The sequence below is a fragment of the Balearica regulorum genome, chromosome 6 (genome assembly GCF_011004875.1).
Source record: "Balearica regulorum gibbericeps isolate bBalReg1 chromosome 6, bBalReg1.pri, whole genome shotgun sequence".
NCBI classification, from domain to species: Eukaryota; Metazoa; Chordata; class Aves; order Gruiformes; family Gruidae; genus Balearica; species Balearica regulorum.
In genome coordinates, this window is record NC_046189.1 from 37270467 (window position 1) to 37291302 (window position 20836).

The following is a 20836-nucleotide window of genomic DNA, read 5'->3' on the forward strand; positions in this document are numbered from 1 at the left end:
AACAGTGTTGGCATATGCTGCAGCATTTATGTATTGTAAATCCATACACAAATTAATGTATGATGAAACTTGTTTTCCTTGAGATGCTATGGTGTTCCATACGAATTTGAAAAAGAATAAGCCAGTTTTATAAGGAAAAAGAAAGGAGGAATCACAAGCTTCCAAAATAGCCATTCTAGGTGTTCAAGCAAATCATAGAATCACAGAATTGTTTAGGTTTGAAAGGACCTTTAAGATCATTGAGTCCAACGGTCAACTGCCAAGTCCACCACTAAACCATGTCCCCAAGCACCACATCTACACGTCTCAAATACCTCCAGGGATGGTGATTCAACCACCAAATGAATCACCAGACTTAATCTTCATATTTGGGCCTTACATGTTATAGCTCTGATATTCTCCTCTTGCTGAGTTTTATGAGTCTCTCTAGTCCTCAGCTAAAGACATTTAAGGAGATACAAATAACAGGTAAAAAGGGCCAGATCAAAATAATTACAAAAAAGAGACATAGGCACTTAAAGCATTTTCAGCTGAATAAGGACTACAGTGTGGAACTACATTCCACTGTCTCTAACCTCAAAGCTGCAAACATCTATTGACAACTTTTCAATCGTACAGCAACTACCGTTTTGCCCCTTCGTCTGTCTCACACCAGTCAGACTACAAAATCTTGGCATTTCTCTGTGTAACTTCTTTGAGAGTCTGAATGCAACAGGCACTCTCCTTTAAGATCACCTGCCTCATACACATCAACAAAATGAAGGGACGGCTGTATCTGGATCTACAGAGGTGTAGTGCCAGATCCCTTTGGACCATAACTTACTTATGTCACCCTGGAAATGAGACACTCGAGTCCAATTCTCTCTTCCAACACCTCATATGTTCCTGGAGGATGCTCTGACATCCAGATTGCCCTGAGAAGGGGAAGACTACAAAGCTTTTCTGCAGTGCAGAAATATCGGATCAGTTATTAGGCAACAGTAAAAAACCCAGGGTATGACTAGGTAGCTCAGTGTAACTGAGAGCAGGAAAGAAATTAATTTCTTGCTACCATGACTACTTCTGTATTTCATATTTAGCAACTGAAAAAGAAGATACACCATAGCTCTCAAGAAAGGACTGGAATGTAGGCTTTTCTGCCTCTTAAGACAGTACTTCACCATCTAGACTACAGAATCACATTTCCTTTGGTATTTGATGTCTGGGCTTAAGAAAAGCGTCCTGAATTACTCTCTCAACAATGGTGCAGGAGGGACAGAGCAATCTCAGCACAGAACAGCCAAGCTACTGCGGGCAGTGTGAAGGTTAGGGCAGAAACAACAGATACACGAGCATATCCTCAGACCCAGAAAGGAAATAAACATTTACATTATTCCTCCTATTCTCTAGCCATCAGGTTCCTTATAGGAGTGTACTGCCCCCGCCTCTGTCCATCTTTACAGGAGAAAAGACTTAATCCACCTTTGAGAAGCAGGGTAGGCAACCATCCTGTATCTCTGGATTCCATTCTGGAACAAATGCCTAAACGGGCTTTAGATCTGGCCTGAAATTATTAGAAGTCTCAAAAGACATCTCTTTGGACCTATACACATTCACAATATATATCTTAGTTATATCTTTCAATACGCGTATTGCAAAAAGGTAGACAAAGCACCAAGTTACAGAAATAGCTAGAAAAAATACTGTAAATTCAGACTGCAACCAGCACATTATCCATCCTGGAGAGATCAAAAATACAGACACATGCATAACAACATTATCATCTGTCGGCACACAGATATTTTAATGATCTACACAATGCAGGATACTCACAGACAGACAGGTATATTTGTCTCTGGGTCCAGTTGACAGGTACCACCATTGTAACAGTAGCCATCACATAACTGACAGGTAGAGGCAACCTTTCCATTAGTGCAACTGTTGTGGTTAAAAAACCCCAAACAAATAGCAATCAGTATTTTACTAAATCTGGTGAATTCCCTTATAATTATCTATATATTAGAATGCTGATTTTACGATGTGGATAAGATCTACTGATTGCAAGAATTCTAGGTTTCCACTTTGAAAAACTAGCCCAGGGAGCAAGCTTATTACACAAAATATTTTAATCTTTCCTTTCACGAAAGTAAACTATTATTACACAAAACAATCACTCAGCAATATAGCAGCACATCTTACTACATATGCTTTCATTAGTACATGACATGTCTCTATCACTGTCACAGGTACTGCAGAATGAACAAATTTCAACAGTATGGTAAAACTCGACTGTTAACTCTATTAAATATTCCAATTTTTCCAACTGAAGACCCATTCAGTCTCCTGCTGCATTACGCTTCCCCCAGTGAGGAGTGCTCCAAAATTTGGTTTAAAAAGGCAGGAGCCAGCGGGGTTTGTGTGGGCAGGAGCCGTGCGAAGGAACTGTTCTGATGTGAGCAGTTCAGGGGCTAGCCACTGTGTAAGCGTTTTAAAGGATAATACAATATAATCGCTATTAAATATATAATTTTGAACACAATCACCCCTCCTACACACATACTTACTTGCATACTATGTCATTACTGTCCTTGTTTATTATGCAGTGTCCCCCATGACATCTGATACACTTGTCCACTTCACACTTTGGACCTTCAAATCGTACTGGACAGACACATTCCACGCTTCCATCATCAGAAATAGTACACGATTCAGAATTCACACAATAATGGTGGCAAACATCTGCAAGCGACATGAAAGCTAATTACTAAAAGAGACTAAGGAGTATCATAGAAAAAAATAATACCTTACTTTTCTGTTGTTTAAAACGTACTATAATAAAAACAAAATGATGAATGAACTTGGTGGCTCACTGGCAACTACAAGAATCAAGAATATCCCATAAACAGATACATAATACATTAACGATGTAGTCTTGGAAAGATAAACTCACAAGAGGTTTTTTTTTTTCCTTCTAGATGTCTAACATTTATGGCATCATCCCACATCATATAAAGACTACTGATGAGAAAAGCAAAGCAATGTTAATGTATTTAATGGGACATTGGCTGAATAAAAATCTTCTGATACATTCACATCACCATTAACAGCATTATGCTAAACTGAAATGGAAATAGTATTTTGAAATAATTAAGTTTTATTTTCATTTATCCACATATTAAAATTTCATGAAGTTCTAATAATAATATATGAAGACATAATCCATAAGTTCTACAAAAAACTGCACACATGCTTATCTTTATAGACTGTGCAGGACTGAGATTTCAAGTAGTCAGTTCAAGTCAAGAATTCTTTAACTCTTTAGAAGCACCAGTAACTGTCTCATTTTTTTCATATGCCTATAAAAACCCCAAGTTGCCTGACTGGAGGAGCTTCCAGAGCTACAAAATAATGGTATCTTAACATTCACGTTCATTTTTATTTATGTGGTACTGACAACTTTCTTTTAGTTAGACAGGTATGGGGTTTTGTTGTTGTTGTTGTTAGTGGTGGGGTTTTTTTAAAGTTTTGTCATTTAAGCTTCTTAACTGAGTCAAAAAATTCAAAGTCTCTATTTCTCATAGCTTCTCCAGTTCTGTGTCGTTAACATGTTGCGCTGAGCTTTTGGTGGTGTTCCTGACGGACAGATAAAGTAATTGATATATAAGATGTATCGGTTCTCACCTATGCATCTGTATTAGCTTTGAGTTAACCTGCTCGTATTAATAAAATATTACCTTTCCATCAAATCTAAAAAATTTAAGCCCTCTGAAGCCCAGGATATGGCTAAGGGTGAGTCAGCGGCAGCTACGAGTCGGGCATTCCCAAGCTGTTCACTAGAGAACGAAACCTTGGCCAAATGCAACTTCAGCCTTGAGTCTGGAAGTGTAAACTCTCAGGCTGCCGTTTGACTGGGACATATTATAAGCAGCAAATTGGAGACTACTAAAATGCGTATGTTTTACTGAGTGGATTCAAGATGGATGATTTTTCAGAGTATCTCATAAAATGGGAAACATTTTGCTTATGCTTCCCTGTGCCCAATTTTTTCCCCTCTCAGAGCAGTGTGTATTTGGTACCCACCATGCTGGAAGAGCTCTGCTAAAGGACAAAGCTTGACTCTTGGAGAAGTCTTTCTGTTTGATTATTCACTGTACGTCTCCACCTATCCACACAGGCTGTAGACTCATCTGCTTGTGGAATCACTACTGAGCAACCAGAGAGGCTTAAAAGACACTCAGTGTAGTAGTTCATTGTTTTCCGTTCCTCGATTCAAGTTACAGAACGGCAATTTGCAGCAGGGGGGCTGTTTTTTGAACAAAAACTACAGTAGTTTGAAAGCTAATATTGAGAGACATTTATGAAAAAAACATTGCAAGGGGGAACTGTTTCCATGTACATTAGGATAAACCCCCCCCCCCAAATCTAAAACATAGGCACAGGGAGTTCATACTCTAAAACAATTATTGGTTTATAGCATTGACTGTAGTCATAAACACCTTTAATCTTCTGCTCTAAAATGCATATGCTACATTTGGACTGAAATGACACAAAAATAATTCTTTTTTTTTTTTAATTTTTCTTCCCCCTGAAGAAAGGAATTTCAGTTTCAGGGAAAGTAACAGCTTGTGAGATCACTATATCCACTTTGAATGATTGTAACTGCATGAAAACGTTTTCTATTTTTTTCGGTTGTTTGGGCCTTAAATGATACAAGAAATGAACTTTAACTAGTCTGTATGTCTTATTTCAGGATTTTAAAATAGGGAGTTATATTCAAATACATCAAATACATGTGTATATAATAACATGCACAATGTTAGTGGAATTCTATGTAAATTCATTCACTTAAATTTATTTCAGCAGTGCCAGTGCCTTGACACAGAGCACACATTTTGGTTATTAGCCCTTATGTGAACTAATCACAGGAGAAACTCTGCATTGGGTAATTGGAGACGATAAGTATGAGGAAAATAAGGTCTTTGCAATCTGGCAATACTGCAAGTAAATGTCTTCTCCCTGCCATAAAAAACACTAATAATATTTTCAGCTTGGGAGCATGAGTAAAATACCTATGCACATTCATGTATCATCCTTTGCATATGAACTAGTTTCAATCACATCACAGAAAGACTGAAAAAGATATCTTAGAGGCAACCAAACTTTGCAATAATGCTATATTCGTCTATTCCAACACGCATGCAAAGTGAATGCAATTAATAAAGCAAAAAAATCATACATATCTGTGAATAAAGAAAAAAATCATAGATGTGAATTTATATACACATTATTAAGGTAAACCTGTACAATTTCATAGATCTGTTATTGGCCACAAACAAAAAACTCTTAAAGATTGTAAGACTCTTTTTTTTTTAAAATTAAGGTTTAAATAAACAAAAGCTTAATTGTATTTTGTATTTTACAATGTGTTCGAGTTTCTCTATTGTGGCATTTTTCCAAAGTGTCAGCAGACAATCCAAATCTGATAATAAGCACTGTTTAAAAAGTACCCCAAATTTACATTTAAATTAATTCTTAAAAAAAAAAAAAAAAAAAGAAAAAAAAAAGGATGTTTGCAGAAGCATTCAACTAGAAACAATTTGTTTGGTTTTGGGTAAGCCTCAAGTAAATATTTTTTCTTAATCTGTGTGTCTGTCTGTGCATGATTTATGTACTATACTGTTTTCAAATACCCAATTGTGTTTGCAGATAGTTATTTGTGGATCCATGCAGTTTGTTTAATACCAAGTGGGAGAGAATCGCAATTACTGCTGGTTTTCCATTCAAAGGTTTCAATTTATTTCATAGTCTCCCGACTGGAAATATATTCAGTTTACTTCAGTACAAATCCTGTTTAAGATACACACTAACCCTTTCCTTGTTTGACAGACCTTTCACTAAAACTAAACACTCTTTGTATCTTGTAGATAATTCTAAATATAATAATAATAATAATAATAATTCAGACCTTTATAACAGCTAATTTCCCTTCCATTTTGTTTAAATCTAACCTTCTTCAGCAAATTCATTGAATTACATACAAAAGAGATGATGGCTATCACATTTAATGTTCTATTCTATAACAAGCACTACGGCAGTCCTTTATTTTAGAGTGTTATAGTTAAAGCAAAGCAGAACTAGGAAAAAGGAGATTAAAAGGAGATTTAAAAAAATAATTCTGATCTCAGAAAAATAATCAGTTTTAGGTTGCTACTTGAAGAGACATGAGGAAGACAAAGTATAATTTTGACATGAGTGTCCAAAAGAAGAAATTCAAGAATATGATCAAATGTCTTGTGTCACTGGAAAACAGGAAATGGTGCTAAGAGAAAGCATGGAGAGAAAAGATAAACGGAGTAAGAACAGAAGGCTTATTGGCTGATAATCTTCTTTCCCTTCTCCTCTGTACAGGAAGTAAAAATTTAGAGAAAGCTCTAAAAAGCGAGAAGAGCACTTCTAAAGGCATGGAAACCTTTGGGAAACAGTATCGCAATGAGAAGAACTGATGGGTCACTACAATGAGAAGCTATGGAGAACTTCACATGCAGAGGACAGAACCTGAGAATTAAACAAGAGTCATACATAGAAATCCTGACTTTCAATACCAAGAAGGGGCAGAAACCATACTTAAGGTGATCTTAGACTGAGCAAGATGAAGGAATATAGAGGTGTGAAACTCAAAGCAGTTGTCAATATACTGCTTCCTGGGGTTAGAAATAAAAACGAAAGGTAAGGTAGCAGTTTGAGACGTGTGTGTTGGTCTGCAAAGACAAGGGATACCAGAGAAATTCTTTAACCAGCTACTTCAATTCATTATATTTAGGTATTCCACTAGCATAAAACAACAAATATGAGAAGTTGGAGTAGAAAATTTTAAACACAATTATCTCATTTCTACTGACAAACTCAGCTGTCTTGTACAGCTCCATTTTACATATTCATTTGAGAAAATACTAAAATAAATAATTCCTAAAAAAAGCTCTTTCTTAACCTACACATGTAGATGGATATTGCAGAAATACATTCAAAGATCACTTGAATATATCAGATTCCATTCCCGTAGCAGTATGAATAATTTTGGAGCGGAGTTTTCCAACACGTGCCGTAGAAAATCTCTCAGATCATGTTAAATCTCCATTCTGTAGAACTTTTATTATAAATCCAGATTTAAGAGTTTGTGAAGATTACTTACAATACTGACATCTGTCTCCTGTATACTCAGGCAAGCAGTTGCAAAAGGGCTGATTCCCAGCAGTGACGCTGCAGGTTCCTCCGTTTTGGCAAAAATGATCGCAGACTGTCTGATTGCAGTTTGGTCCTGTAAAACCCAGCGCACAGTTGCAGGTAGGCCTCCCTATTCAGAACAAAGAAAACTATTTTATGCTAAAAATAAATAAACATTAAAATAATAATTAGCACTTTAAAGATAGATATATTTATCATAACAGTAGCAAGTTTTAATATTTGAGCTCAACTACGTTTCTCTAGACACTAAAAAAACCCACATTCCTTTGCAAATGTTGCTTCAATTCAGAACTTTTTAAAAAGCAAGTCAGCATTGTAAGACATGGACGACTCAAAAACTGGACCTGTGCACCTTACACTTGTGCAGGTATCGTCATTGGCTCTTTGGGAATTATTTTAAAAGGTGGTCTTAAGTAGGAATTTAAGATATGACTAAGCTCTTCATATTATCCTGTCAGACTGGGTTCCTCCAGTTGCAGAAGATAAATGTTTGTATAATCAGCATCAATTTCTCTTCAGAATACACGCCATTATTCTCAAATCTACAAACCTTTACATATAATCACACAAATGTACAAATATTTACTAATGCATCAATAGCCAACTTTGCACAACAAGTTTTACTACAACACAAATATCTGTGCCTGATTTGTTATCCTATCCCTCTCACACAATAAATACTGGAACATAAAAATTGCTGTCTTGCATCAGACCAAAGATGCCTGTAGGGTCAATATTCAATGTCTGAAAAGTAATGAACACCTAGGGATGACCATTTGCACAAAACGAACTCCTAGTCTGTAGCTTCTCTTTAAAGGGTTTTAAAATAGTGTTTAAAACCTGATGCCTTCTCCTCCTATGATTCTTCCCTATTGTAATTTTCCCATTTTTTTGCCTTATCTAAATCTCATGTCTAAAGGATTTATAGCTTTGTTACAATCCCACTGTATTATTAAACTCTTCCACTTTACCCTGATTTTTTTCTTAAGGCTTATCTTCTTTGAAACAAACTTCTGTATCCCATAAATGTTCTTCTGTCTCCTGACTTTGCTTTTATGTCTCATTTGTAATCTTCTCTTCAAATAAATGACATGATGTGTCCAACTAGCCATGTCCCTTCTCACTTCCTAATAGTCTATTCTCATTCTTGTTTATCTCATCTCTTACAAAACATTATTTCCCCCCCACGCTCCTTCCCTTTCATTCAGCCTTTAGAGTTTTCTTAAACTTAGGGAAAACTGACCGACTTTAATACTTTTCTTCTTCCTGGCTTCCAAGATGGGTAAGGAAAGAGATGAAGATTAATCGGGAAATAAAATTCTGCAATAAAGGGGTAGACAGGATGGTTTTGTTTTGAATTGTAAGGAACTCAACCGGCTGGCAAGTATAATCAAGAGCTTAACTGCGTCACTGCAGAGCGAGGGCAAAGACTCATCCCTTTGAGTAAAGTCACAGACATAGCACACCTCTGAGTAAAGGACCATGCACAGGCTAGCAATAGCCAAATAGTAAATAGGTATCAGGCAGAACAAACAGAATATCTCGTAAGTAGACTATGGAAAACCAACTAGTAACACGCATGCTTTACATAAACGGTAAACATCTAAGAATTAAGATGGGAGAACTGAAGTGAATAGGAACATCAATATCATTTGCTATAGCAAATTCGGAAAAGGCAGGCAACTAATGGGCTGTTGTAAAACTAATACACATTTCCTTGATATCTAGTCTTTGCCCATGATAGAATAGGGCTACATGTCAAGAAGTGTTAAAGTCAATCAGATTAACAGGTTAACTGCATAATGTACTGTATGTGCGATGCAGAAGCCCTTTGGACTGGAATTACAGGCACATCCAGGAAAAATAGCGTGTTACATTTTATTATTTGACAGTCAATCAAGGTAATGATATGGCTGTGGAATCCAAAAGAGATCAGAGAAAGTCAGGGAATACGTTAATGATGAGAGACTCCAGTTATCCCTGTGTTTACGTTTGAAAAACTTCACGCCAGAAGGCAGAAACTAACAACTTAGATATAAACAATCCTACTTCATGGAGGGGTGGGTTAGCGAGTGCACAAGAGAAGTTGTGCTTGACTTGGGCCTGACGGTTTAAAACATACAGAAGAGCCAAAATCCCAAGGAGTTCAATGAAATAATGTTTAAGGGTTACTTTTCTGTAATAATTGTGTCTCATCTTCCTACTAATCTACCAGGAAACCCTTACCGCTGCCTGATTTGCTGATGCATTATGACTAGGTCCCTTCCTTGCTGTCTTCTGTCTCATTTGTTGTTTCCTCATTTTAATACGATGTCTGATGTAGATATCAACAACTACCTTCACATTCGCCTTCTGATGTCTTTTACCACAGCTGCATCTAAAACTGTGAAATGTGCAACCCTACTTACCTTTATTTTTGTTCCTTCTCTATTTAGTAGGCTATATCTATTAAAGTAATGTAGATTAAACTAAATATTCCATAAATCCCACAACTGTAATTTTCTTCTGGTCTGCTTTTGTTTTAATACTATGCAATCATTTAATGTCATATTCATTGGAGAATTTTTCAACGCAAGGGAAGCGCCCTCATTTTTTCTAGTCTGATTCATGCAAGATGATTCATTTATTCTTTTTCCTTCACTTACTTCTTACTCTTACATGAAACCCTTCACGTACTTCTTTTCTATATTTTCTATTTTAAGCTATGCTAATTTAAAGTGTTTTGCAAATCATCCTAAAGGCCATGAGATCAGTTAGTCTCTTCCTCTAATGAGTACAGCAGGAACAAAAACATTGACTTAAAAATAGCTCCAACTAGTTTAATATGCATCAGCCTGGTTATTCATATCTGTCTCCTGTGATCTAAACATTAAATCAAAGATGTTGAACTCAGATGTTAGCACAGACTCTTTTTGTTTTTCCCCATGTATACACTTGTATTGAAAGTTCTTCCCCTAAGCCAGGGGGTTTCACATAATCCTTCATCTGAATCAGTGTTTCAATAAAAAAAGTTAAAATACGATAGTGATAGAACATAGATTTGGAGGCCTGAAATAAATTTTTATTATTAATATTCCTCTATTTTTTAAAATGATGAGGCAATGATATTTTCCTACTTTGTAGAAAAGATTATTCTATTCTTTGCTAATGTAGGCTTATAAATATGCCAAACTGCTGACAGTTACATGAAAATTTACTTCAGTATAGCCTAAACCCCATTTTTGTCACTCAATTTAACATGACTTTTAGCAATGTTAATAGTTCATTGCCTATTTATACACAGATTGTTGGCATCCAAAATAATACTAATAATGACATTTTAATCTGTCTTATTTCTGATACAAAAATAAATTATTTCTGATACAAAATGGTTCCAAGAACAGTTTAATAAAACTGCAGTATTAAACAATGACAAACAACGCCATAAGGTTTTGTGTCACAGAATCAGTATATTGATTCATGTTTGCAAAGGAAATAGTCACGTTAACCAAGATGTCAGATATCCTAACGAACGTCGCATGGTAATCTCTTGCACAGACAACTTCAGCATTTACAGTGATCATGAAGTTTCAGGATTAGAGCTGTGCAGAAACAGAACTACAATTGTCTCTTAATTCCCAACCTTCACCACCACAGAAATGTTCAGAACACATTACAGCATAGAAAAATATGAATAAGGAAAGTGGTTGATGGAATGCTAACTGCTTCAAATGCAGATAATAATCTTTTGGGGTATTTTATGTAAAAAAGAGCAAAATTAATCTTCTGAAAGAAAACACAAAAACATTTCCTTGTTTTGAACTCTTCCTTCTTCAGTGCAATTCTCAACTGGATTTACCTTATGACAATACTATCTTCTTTTCCTCTGCCTATTACAGATTAGCAACCTAGCTTTCACCTATCCTCCTCTTCAGTCTCTTCTGTAACATAATAATCTCAAGAAAAATTTCCCGTTTCAATTACCTAGAGTCAAAAAATGTTGTTTGTCAAAAGTGGCGAGGACAAGGTGGCAGCACATTCTCAGCATCTCATGTGTAAATGTTCCAATTTCAAAGGCACAGTAATAAAATCCAGAGAGCAAGAAGCACATCTTTTTTGAACAAGATTTCTCCACATTCAGTGACTGAAAATGAACGTGCATGCACTTTGCTATTTACTATCTCTAATCCAATTCTTCGATACATGGTGTTCCTCACTACAGGTATACGGAAGCGGAAGCATGATGCATGTAGGCCCTATATAGAGGAGAGTATTTTGTATTTAAAATAATTCTAAACAACATTTCTAAAGAAATGAATGAAAGGGTGCCTGGTAAGACACTTGAAACAAGTAACAAAAATTATAATGAAAATTCTCTGGGGAAACAATGTACTTGAAAGTCACTATTCTCTGAAGAGTCTTTCTGTATCCTCTCTCTTAAAAAAATAAGAACAATAATTTACAGAACTTTTGTCTTAATTCTAAAACTGATAGAACTTGAAACAAACTTATAAATTTCTCATCTATTTTTTCAAATGTTTTGCACAGAATTCAGTAAGTTAATGGAGAATACTTTATGGTGACCCTAGGACATATGAAGTTATTTTTGGCAGTAGGACATGAGCAGGACAATACGTGTTTTGGCATGAAGATGAAATGCAGTTTCCTCTTTTCTTACAAAGAAAAATCATCCATAAGAAGATGGTAGAGATCAAAATCCTAAAATGTTCAATGAGAATTTGATTACAGAGGATGTAGTTACTGCTACTTTGCCAATTTAATTTGCTATATAATAGCAAATAACTTTCCAAATCATCTTCAAAAATCGCTAATCAAATATTTTAGTGCATTGTCTCTGTAACATTGAGGTGATTCCTTTCTAGTCATATTTACATTTATTTTGTAATGAACAGAACTCTAAGGAGATCAACTTTGATTCATGGTATTGCCTAAATAACAGAGAAATATTATGTATTCTATATGGCCACATAAATTATTTTGCAATTTTAAAAAAAAAAAAAAAAGAATTATTTTTGTAAGCTTTCTGAAAGTTTTGAAAAATGAGATCATCCCGATGAATACCTGCACCAAGACACAGATAATTTATTTCTTCCAGTCAATGGTTAATTCACTCCCAGCAATGTAGTTTTTAAGTTATGTACGAATATGTGCACGTTTAATTTGCATATTTCACTTGCTGTCACTATTAGACAAAACAATGTGGCACACCAGCCTACTGTAAGTAATATCATGTCTTCTAGAGTAGTTATCAGCAGTCTGTGGGAATCACAATAATTCATTTCTCTGTGGCTGATGAACCATAATTAGCTTTACTGAACCAACTGTAGTGGAGGGAAGTTGTATTACTGTACATAATTAATAGGTGAGCTGATTGAGATCAATCCCAACAGATACACGTTCTCTCCATGTTGTGAAAGAAAGGGAGAAAAGAACAATCTCTATATTAGTCTCAAAGGCAGCTCTTTCCAAGGCTGGTTGTGGTGGTGGAGGTTGGGACCCTTAGATCAGCTGCACACCAGACCAGACACCCTCAACATCTAGCTAAGTGCCACCCCCCTCCCCTTCCCACAGTCCCTGTTCTGGTGAGAAGATGATGTAGCACAGCCCTTTGAGACTACTCGGACTGATATGACATTAGCAAAATAAACAAGTTCTTTGCTGTTTTCGGTGTGCACCATCGTGTCCCAAAATTAACTTGTTTCGCTTATAATATCTACTTTATCTAGATTTTTTTTTTTTTTTTTGAGAATATTTCATCAATTTTCATTTAGTGGAAAGACATAATTTTTTACTCATTTTGATACAAACATCACAATTCTATGTGGTTAGACATACTTTTCGTACTGTAAGTATATTACAAATAGGTATTTATCTAATTTTGTGAACTAGTTAGATCTAGTTAATGTGTTCAAGAGATTTAGTAAATTATTGCTCCAACATTTTTACTTTAAACTGTAAGGAGAAAGAAAGTGCATTTTTATGGTAACATTAGATTTTTTTCCAAATTCCCATTAATTTGGCTTACTGGAAAGTGTTCATTATTATACCAAACTTTTAATTACATGTCTCAGATGTGTACTTTTAATTAACTGATGACATTTTTTTTGTTCAATTATTGTAGTTCAATACAACTGTCATAAACTTATAAATTTTAATTAAAGCTGCCCCAATCTCTAGCTATATAATGTTCACATAGGAATTTGCCAAAAGGCTTAGCAGTAAGTAAACCAACAGTGAATAATCCCCGAATTGCCAGTGGGATTTGTTTAACAAATTAACATTTGTGTGCAGATAATGAGGTTCTACCATTTACCACATCCAGCAAAGATTTAGCACATTCATTTTTTAAAAAAATGAGTAATACTCTGCAATTTAGTTAATTGGTTATCACATTACTGTTATATATTAGGTGGTGAAAGAGAATGGGATTTACACATTCACTAGAACACACACATTCACTAGAAGAGCATTTTATAGGCTGCATCATTTTATTTATATCACAATATGATGAAAGGGTTGTTTTCAGGATATCTCTTCCTCGGTTTCTGAGCCAGAAGCCAAGAAAAAGGAAATTCCCTGACTCCTAGGGAAGCCTCCCAGCAGCGGGGACCCTGCAGAAGCTCATCTCTCCGAGAGCTTAACTTTACTGGCAGTCCCTAAGCTTTCCAAAGGGCATGTGTAGAATGACACTCGTTAGAGCGACCGCATCAAAGCTGTTTGAGTTGGATAATATACAAGAATCGATAAGGGCAATTGGAGCTTTTAAGAAAGACAGAGTCAAGCAAGCTGAAATTATCACAGATCATTTATATTTTGGGGATAGGATTTGGATTGGCACTCGCACACATATGGCTTCTGCATCTTCCAGAGGAAAATGCTTCATCATTTTGAACAAAAATAATTTTTTTAAAAAAGAGAACAATGGGAAAATATGTGCAACTTGATTGCATCGGTTTAGCAGGACAGTTTGATGAGCCAATTGTATAATGGATCAAAAGTATAACCGCTGCTTTTTGAGGAATTGGTTGTGAGCATTGCAGTATGGGTGATGGTATGCTGCATAGACAGCAATAACACAGTAGAAGAAATTAAGATGATATTCAGCTAACTTTATTTTAAAATAGTAATTTTATACTTTCCAGAAATGTGAGAGAATTCTCTACACACACAGAGAGAAAAAAAAAAGTGTGCAATATATCTATTGCTAGTGGATAGGTCAACCTGGTAGGATGTAACATTATAAATCTAGATGCAATATAATGCTTAAGTTCTAAAACCACTAAGGAAAAACCAAGCAAGCTTAAGTTCTAAAACCACTAAGGAAAAACCAAGCAATTCCTGGTATTAAGGAACATTTTCATTTCTACATGTAGCAACATGCAAGAATAAAGTACCATATACACTAATAACTCTCATATGAACCTGTCAAAGGAGATCAACTCTGCCTTGGAGGCTGAGACGACGAGAAGGGAGTGAATGAATGCTGCTCTGGTCCGGATTTCCCACCCTCAGCCAAACTGGGAACGACGTGTGCAGCCCCTGCAGCTAAATGTGCACTCACTGATGCAATGACTGAATGACATGCTTTGTACAGGCGTATATTCGACTGGAAGGAGGAAACGGTTGTTGCAAAAACACTTGAGGAATTAAGCTTTGTTGACTTAATTACAGTTTTCAATACTTTTGGGGTGTCCAGTTTAGCTTCCTTCTGTAAGATACATAATGGCTTTAGTATATCATAGATTAGATTAAACTAGGATAAGGGGACATCTCACTGACATGCTAGTTTGTTTCAGAAGCACACAATTTATGGCCTGATACAGATAAGAAATACAGTCTGATGAGAAAGAGAGATTTCTTCTTAATAGAATATTTACAGGGTCCAGGGGCTAGGCATGTAAGGAAGATGAGATGAAGATCAATTTGAAAATTTTATCTGGAATACTGGATGGAGTCACTTTGATTCAGAAAGATATACGGTCTTTTTTCCATGTCTCCAGCACACAAAAGTTATGGCACGGGCTTCAAGGCACAGCTACCCTCATGAAGTGGAACTGGCAGATAGGAAATCTGGTTAACTTGAAATATGATTATTAAAAAATTGATTAAACTGGGAAAGTGGGCACAGCACAGCAGAAGAACATTTCCATTAGCAGGTATGCCCAGTAAGAGTCATCAGAACCAGCTCTACGTTGGTCTCGGCTCACAAAGGCTTGGCACACTTTGGCCATGTGTGGTACAGTAAACTTTAGGTGCAGTTACATGTTCAGATTCCCAAAATTCAGACTTTTGAACAGTGAGATGTGGACTGTGGTGACATCCATGCTGATGCATTTTTGGTGCAGGCACATGACCCTGTTTGAGGCCAAGCAGAACTAAGGCTAACGCCTGCATCTCCAGGCCCTCTGTAGCAGCTGGGGCCATGATTAACAATTTAGCAGAAGTATATTGTAGAAGCTGCTCATATCTCTCCTTTACTCACTGGTGACCAAACCTATTACACTAATTATTTCAGCAAGGCTGAAAGATTTCAGAGGCTGGATTTAGCAGGGAAAGAAAAGAAAAAAAATCCAGGTGATAGCATAGCTGTGTGAGCACGGCAAGTGTTACGTGCCTGGTAAAGAAAACACGAGCTGCTGGAGGTGAGTGAGCCCTATGGCTCCTGCCAAACGAAAAGGACTAAATAAAACCCTGGGGTCTCCGCGAGACTCAGAGCTGAGCTGAGTTCCAGGAGCCAGAGTTATTAATTTTATGAAGCCTTTTAACCCCACAAAAGTATCAATTAAATGCCAAACATGTAAAGATGTGGGAGTAAACATTCTCTCCTCAGATGATGAGGATGTTTTGCACGTCATTTAAATCACCCGTGACTTATTTCCATTCACTTGCATGTTCTCACTAAACATGTATTGATCTCACTACATTGATAAAAATCTCTGCTTATCATTTGTGTCAGTAGTTCCATCAGCTGTTAGAAGCAGTTTCAAGTATAATTAATCAACTTCAAGTACACGTAATTCTCATTTTCTAATATTTAATCATTATTAGTGATGTTAACTATGAACGACATTATTAACCCTCAAATACACAGAGCTGAAAAATCCTCTTTGGCACAGAACAGATTACTAGATTTGCATTCACTTGGATTTTTGCCACCACATGTCAGTAAATAAGAGAAGGCTCCAGAGAAGCCAGCAAGTGAAGCTAAATTGCTAAACTACATAAGCTAAAGTTAATTAGTAAGGAGTGCTAAGGCAAACATTGAGATCTAAGCCCCCTCTGTCACAGAGACTAAGATACATAATTCTGCATTACAGAGACCTCTCTCAGGTTGTGCTAAACAGTCACAAACTCCTGTTCTGACATCAGGTGCCTGTACTTTTCTTACAGAGATGAGGGTGTTGGTCATTGCATCGCAAGGAGAAAATGATTCACACCATCTTCAGCAGCTGATAGGCTTCTGAGAAGAGACAAGACAGCAAACTCTTTTCCAGCTGTTCTACTTTGAAAATATTTAAATATTCCTTGGAGCAGAAAACAGAATTCAACTTCTCCTTTCTCACAAAATTACTAATTTTAGGCTACTTCTTGTCACACTTTCCCTCTCTAGCCCGAACACTAATTGCATTATACAAGCTACAACAGCCTACGTGTTAGTGACAAAGACCAACTGCCCCAATACCCATGTTTTGACAGTTAGGATAATCTCCTTGAAGATATGCGATTTAAAATTCCTTCAGGAAAACAAAGGATCTGAATTCTGATCAACCAAATCTTCCTGCGAATTAGACGAGTAAAATGTCTACTCTGTGAATTCCAGTAAGACAAAGGTTAAAGATTGAGGTCACACGACTCTGTAATTTAAGGAAATATCTCCATGTGTGCACCTAAAAATTTAGCTGGAGAATGGGGATAAAGAGAGAGCAAGATGTGTGGGGTTGTTCCAGATGTAGTTTGACTGGACCTTACACTTTACAATTCCATTTCTACACCTCGACATCTGCGTCTTTATACTGAATACTTACATGCTCTCTTTTGTGGGATGGAGCTTAATTCTGCTAAAACACCGAGATACGTGACTGAAAAGCACTATTGATTATAAAAGTGTATGTATGGTATATACTGCTATATTGCATATCGTTTAAGTACGGACACAGCAAATAAGTTACAAAGAGAAAATATATCACAAGCGAGGAATAAATTCAAAGATTTAAATTAAGGCAGGTATAATAGTAAGATACAGCTGCTCAGAAATATTTACCGAGGAGAGAGGCTCCACAGGTTCCTCCATTCTGGCAGTAGTTGTAGCAATGGTTAGTTTCACACCTCTCACCGGAGTAACTTGGCCAGCAGTGACAGCGAGGATCCCCCTTCTCATTTATAATGCACTTTCCTCCATTTTCACAGGTTAATTTACAGGTATCATCTGCAGCAAGAGCACACACAGAATTGTTTTTAACAACTCCGTTTCATGTAACTGGCCAAACAGAACCTGTTTGCATCTTAAACAGAGCTACAGATCTCTATCACTAGGGGAAAAAAAAAAAAACACTTTTCAAAACGGAGAAAGTAAACTATCACTTCTGTTTCCACAGTACCAGAAAAAAAGGAAACCATAAGCCCTCACTGAGAGCTGCAGGGTTGGTGGGGGCTGCATTAGCCTGTGCAGCGGGGCTGTGAGCTTGTACTGCACTGAGCTGGCGGTTACGCTTCATCCCAGTGATGCCACAGGAAAGTTGACCTCCTTAGAATGCAAGTTAGTAAAGATAGTATGGGTTCTTGCTTGAAACTATCATTCCTAGTTAGTTTAAGAAAGGAAAAAATGAATGTTACCTTCACCTGGGGGATCTCAGAAAACTTCCCAGTCATTTTTTGGTGACCTCAGCCTTTTCCTATTTGATTTTTTTGATCTCTCTTCCACTCTATTAACTAAGACCCTTCTTAACTAAACCCTATCCAAAATATTTAAAAGGAACTTATTCAGCCTTTAAATCCTCCTCAAAAATCGGTATCTACATTCTAACTTGTTGCTCCTAAACAATATTTTCTGATTCTCGTCTGCTCAGTCTGTAAGATCACTGAGAAGAGATACTGCCTGCTGCTCTGCATTCACCGAGTGCTTACGGCAGTAGTGCCACTGTCTTAGTGGTGAGGTACGAGGTGACACAAATTCCGATTAGGCCAGATTCAATCTTTCTCTAAAGCTGGTTTGCAATTAGAGTTGTGCCTGTCTTGGAAGCATTTTGAAAAATAAATCTCTATTCATTTCAGTGAACAAGATATAAAAATCATTCAATGACACCAACAAGAAATTAATTATAGACTAGCATGCATACAATGCTCAAACATCCAAATAATTGTAATCCTAAAGAAACAGAAAAGCACCTTTCCAGCCTGAAACATGCTTTCAGCAATAAGACCTTTAATTTCTCATACAGCAAAACAAATCCTGTGAAACCAGACTGCTGCCTAAGTAATCCTTTTGAACCTACCTGGCTTTTAACAAGAGGGATACCACAAACACTGAGAACTCTTCGGTAATATATCCACCAGCTGCAGATATTTTGCTGAATTAATCTCTTCCAGTTAACTTACGAAAAAGAGTCAAGGTTCCCATTTGTCCTGTACGTGTTGAGGTCTAACATTGACTGACCCACACCAACTCCTTTTTGATGTTTAAAGAAACATACTGCATTGTAAGTGCAGAATTTAGGAATGACGGATATCGTCTAGCTGAATGGCTGTCTCCAGCATGGACCCTGCAGAGTTCAGTAATATAACAGTGTTCACGCAACGGCCTTTTCTTTGGATGGACCCAAGTCTCTTCCCTGCCCATGTACAGACCTCCTCGGCAGGGTCTGGCTGCCTCGGTTCACGGCCAGTTCTGAGATGGTGCAGACGCGTAACTGGGATCAAACCTAGTTAAACAAAACTTCTGGGAACTGATCATCATTCAGGCAATTGCACCTCTCTCAAATTAAGCTGAAACTAGACAACAAATCTACAAGTTATTGTGGGGGACTGACTGGCACATCATTATTTCAGGTGTTTTACAATAAAAATATGAAATATTGTATCCACCCAAGATATATATATCTGCTGCAACAAAGCTACTTTGTATTTGGGAGTTTTAATATGCCTTAGTGTTTTATTTATTTGGGTGGTTCATTAAATCCTTTGATGTTCCACAAACCATTCTTCAGTTACTCATTATGGAAATTGTTTAAATGGATAATGTAGCATGTCTTATTGGAGAGAAGGTCTATTTCTGTTTTGCTTATCTTATCTGTTTTACTTATCATTAGTCATGAGTTTATAGAGCAGAACTTGGTAAAAATGGAATAAATAACTCTGAAGTACAGACAAGTGCTCATTTTTATGAACCTTTCTGATAGCACATTAAAAACATGTTCTGTTTATCTTCTAGAGTAATTCTGCAGAATTAAGATGTAAGATTTGGAAAAAAAAGGAATTAAGACAGACTATGAATTCAAGAGAAAAGCAGAGTATTAAAAGGCATATTTAGAACTATAAAACATGAACTACAAACTTGAGAGTTACCCTGACCACACTAAGAAATACATGCCTTTATATTTTCAGGAAAATATACTGAGCCAAAAATTGCCCACAGCAATGATTTTCTAATCCAATTGGCTTTCAACGATTGGGACACTCATGTCTTATACTTTCAAAATTAAATATATGTTCTAACTTTATGCAGTGGTCAACTGAGAAGGTTCCTGAAAAAACATAAAAGGTTGTAATACTTTGTATCATCACAAGATTATTAAAATTTGCTTCTGATTTTGTTCTCTACAAAACATTTTAAATTCAAGAGTTTCAACACAAATCTAATACAAAGCAGAGAAAAGTTACCACAACCATTTTGGACTTTAAATAAGCTAAGAAATAGGACTGAAAGCTGTAATTGATAAGCCAGTTTTAAAATACTATGTTAGACTTTAACAATATAGGGGTTTTAATGTTGCTGCTTTGTTGTCTGAAGGTAAATACAAGAATCGAATTACTCTTGCTGATTCACATCAACTGAGTACAAAAGGAACAGATGCCTTTGTGTGGGAGACAGGAGACAAACTGTCCCGTAGGAGAAGACAGGAAGAAAAAGAATAGAGGAGAGAAACACAGAAGAATCGTTATAAAAAGCTGAATACTTTTAATTGGAATTACTGAAAAAGACCTCTGAAAGAACAGCTGGGAACAGCTCTAGTAAGTACACATTATTGGAATGAAGTTTCTTTTTTTTTTAAATAAATAAAAAAATTGCTAAAGTTTCTATCTGGAGTCAATTTATTACTGGTCTGAGCTTGCTGGAACTCGGACTCAAAGACCTCTCAGCTGCTCCTTTCACTTCTGAAATGACAGAAGTAAATTATTTCACTTCTTATACTACTCCTACTGTAGCTAGTGGATCTCTCTAACATGAAAGAAAGGAAAGGGTTACAGGTCATGTAATTTTTTATGTTCTCTCCTAGCCTGGTTATTTAGTCTTCTGCTACCTTGATTTGCCTATTTCAGTCTTAATATATCTTCAATAAAGAATCAAATAACTTTGATTTGCAGTTTTTCTTATGTTTTTCTTCCTGATACGGCTGTT

General features: G+C 36.4%; 1 protein-coding gene across 1 annotated transcript in view; it reads right to left on the reverse strand.

Moving 5' to 3' along the window:
• LRP1B (LDL receptor related protein 1B) overlaps positions 1–20836 on the reverse strand; it is a 742991-nt gene that overhangs the window by 21121 nt on the left and 701034 nt on the right. Inside the window, exons 83-86 of the mRNA XM_075757248.1 lie at positions 17483–17647; positions 7169–7330; positions 2544–2718; positions 1813–1917 (exon numbers count right to left, since the gene is read on the reverse strand). Of these exons, the coding sequence (XP_075613363.1) occupies positions 1813–1917; positions 2544–2718; positions 7169–7330; positions 17483–17647 (607 nt within the window). The remainder of the gene's footprint in view (positions 1–1812; positions 1918–2543; positions 2719–7168; positions 7331–17482; positions 17648–20836) is intronic.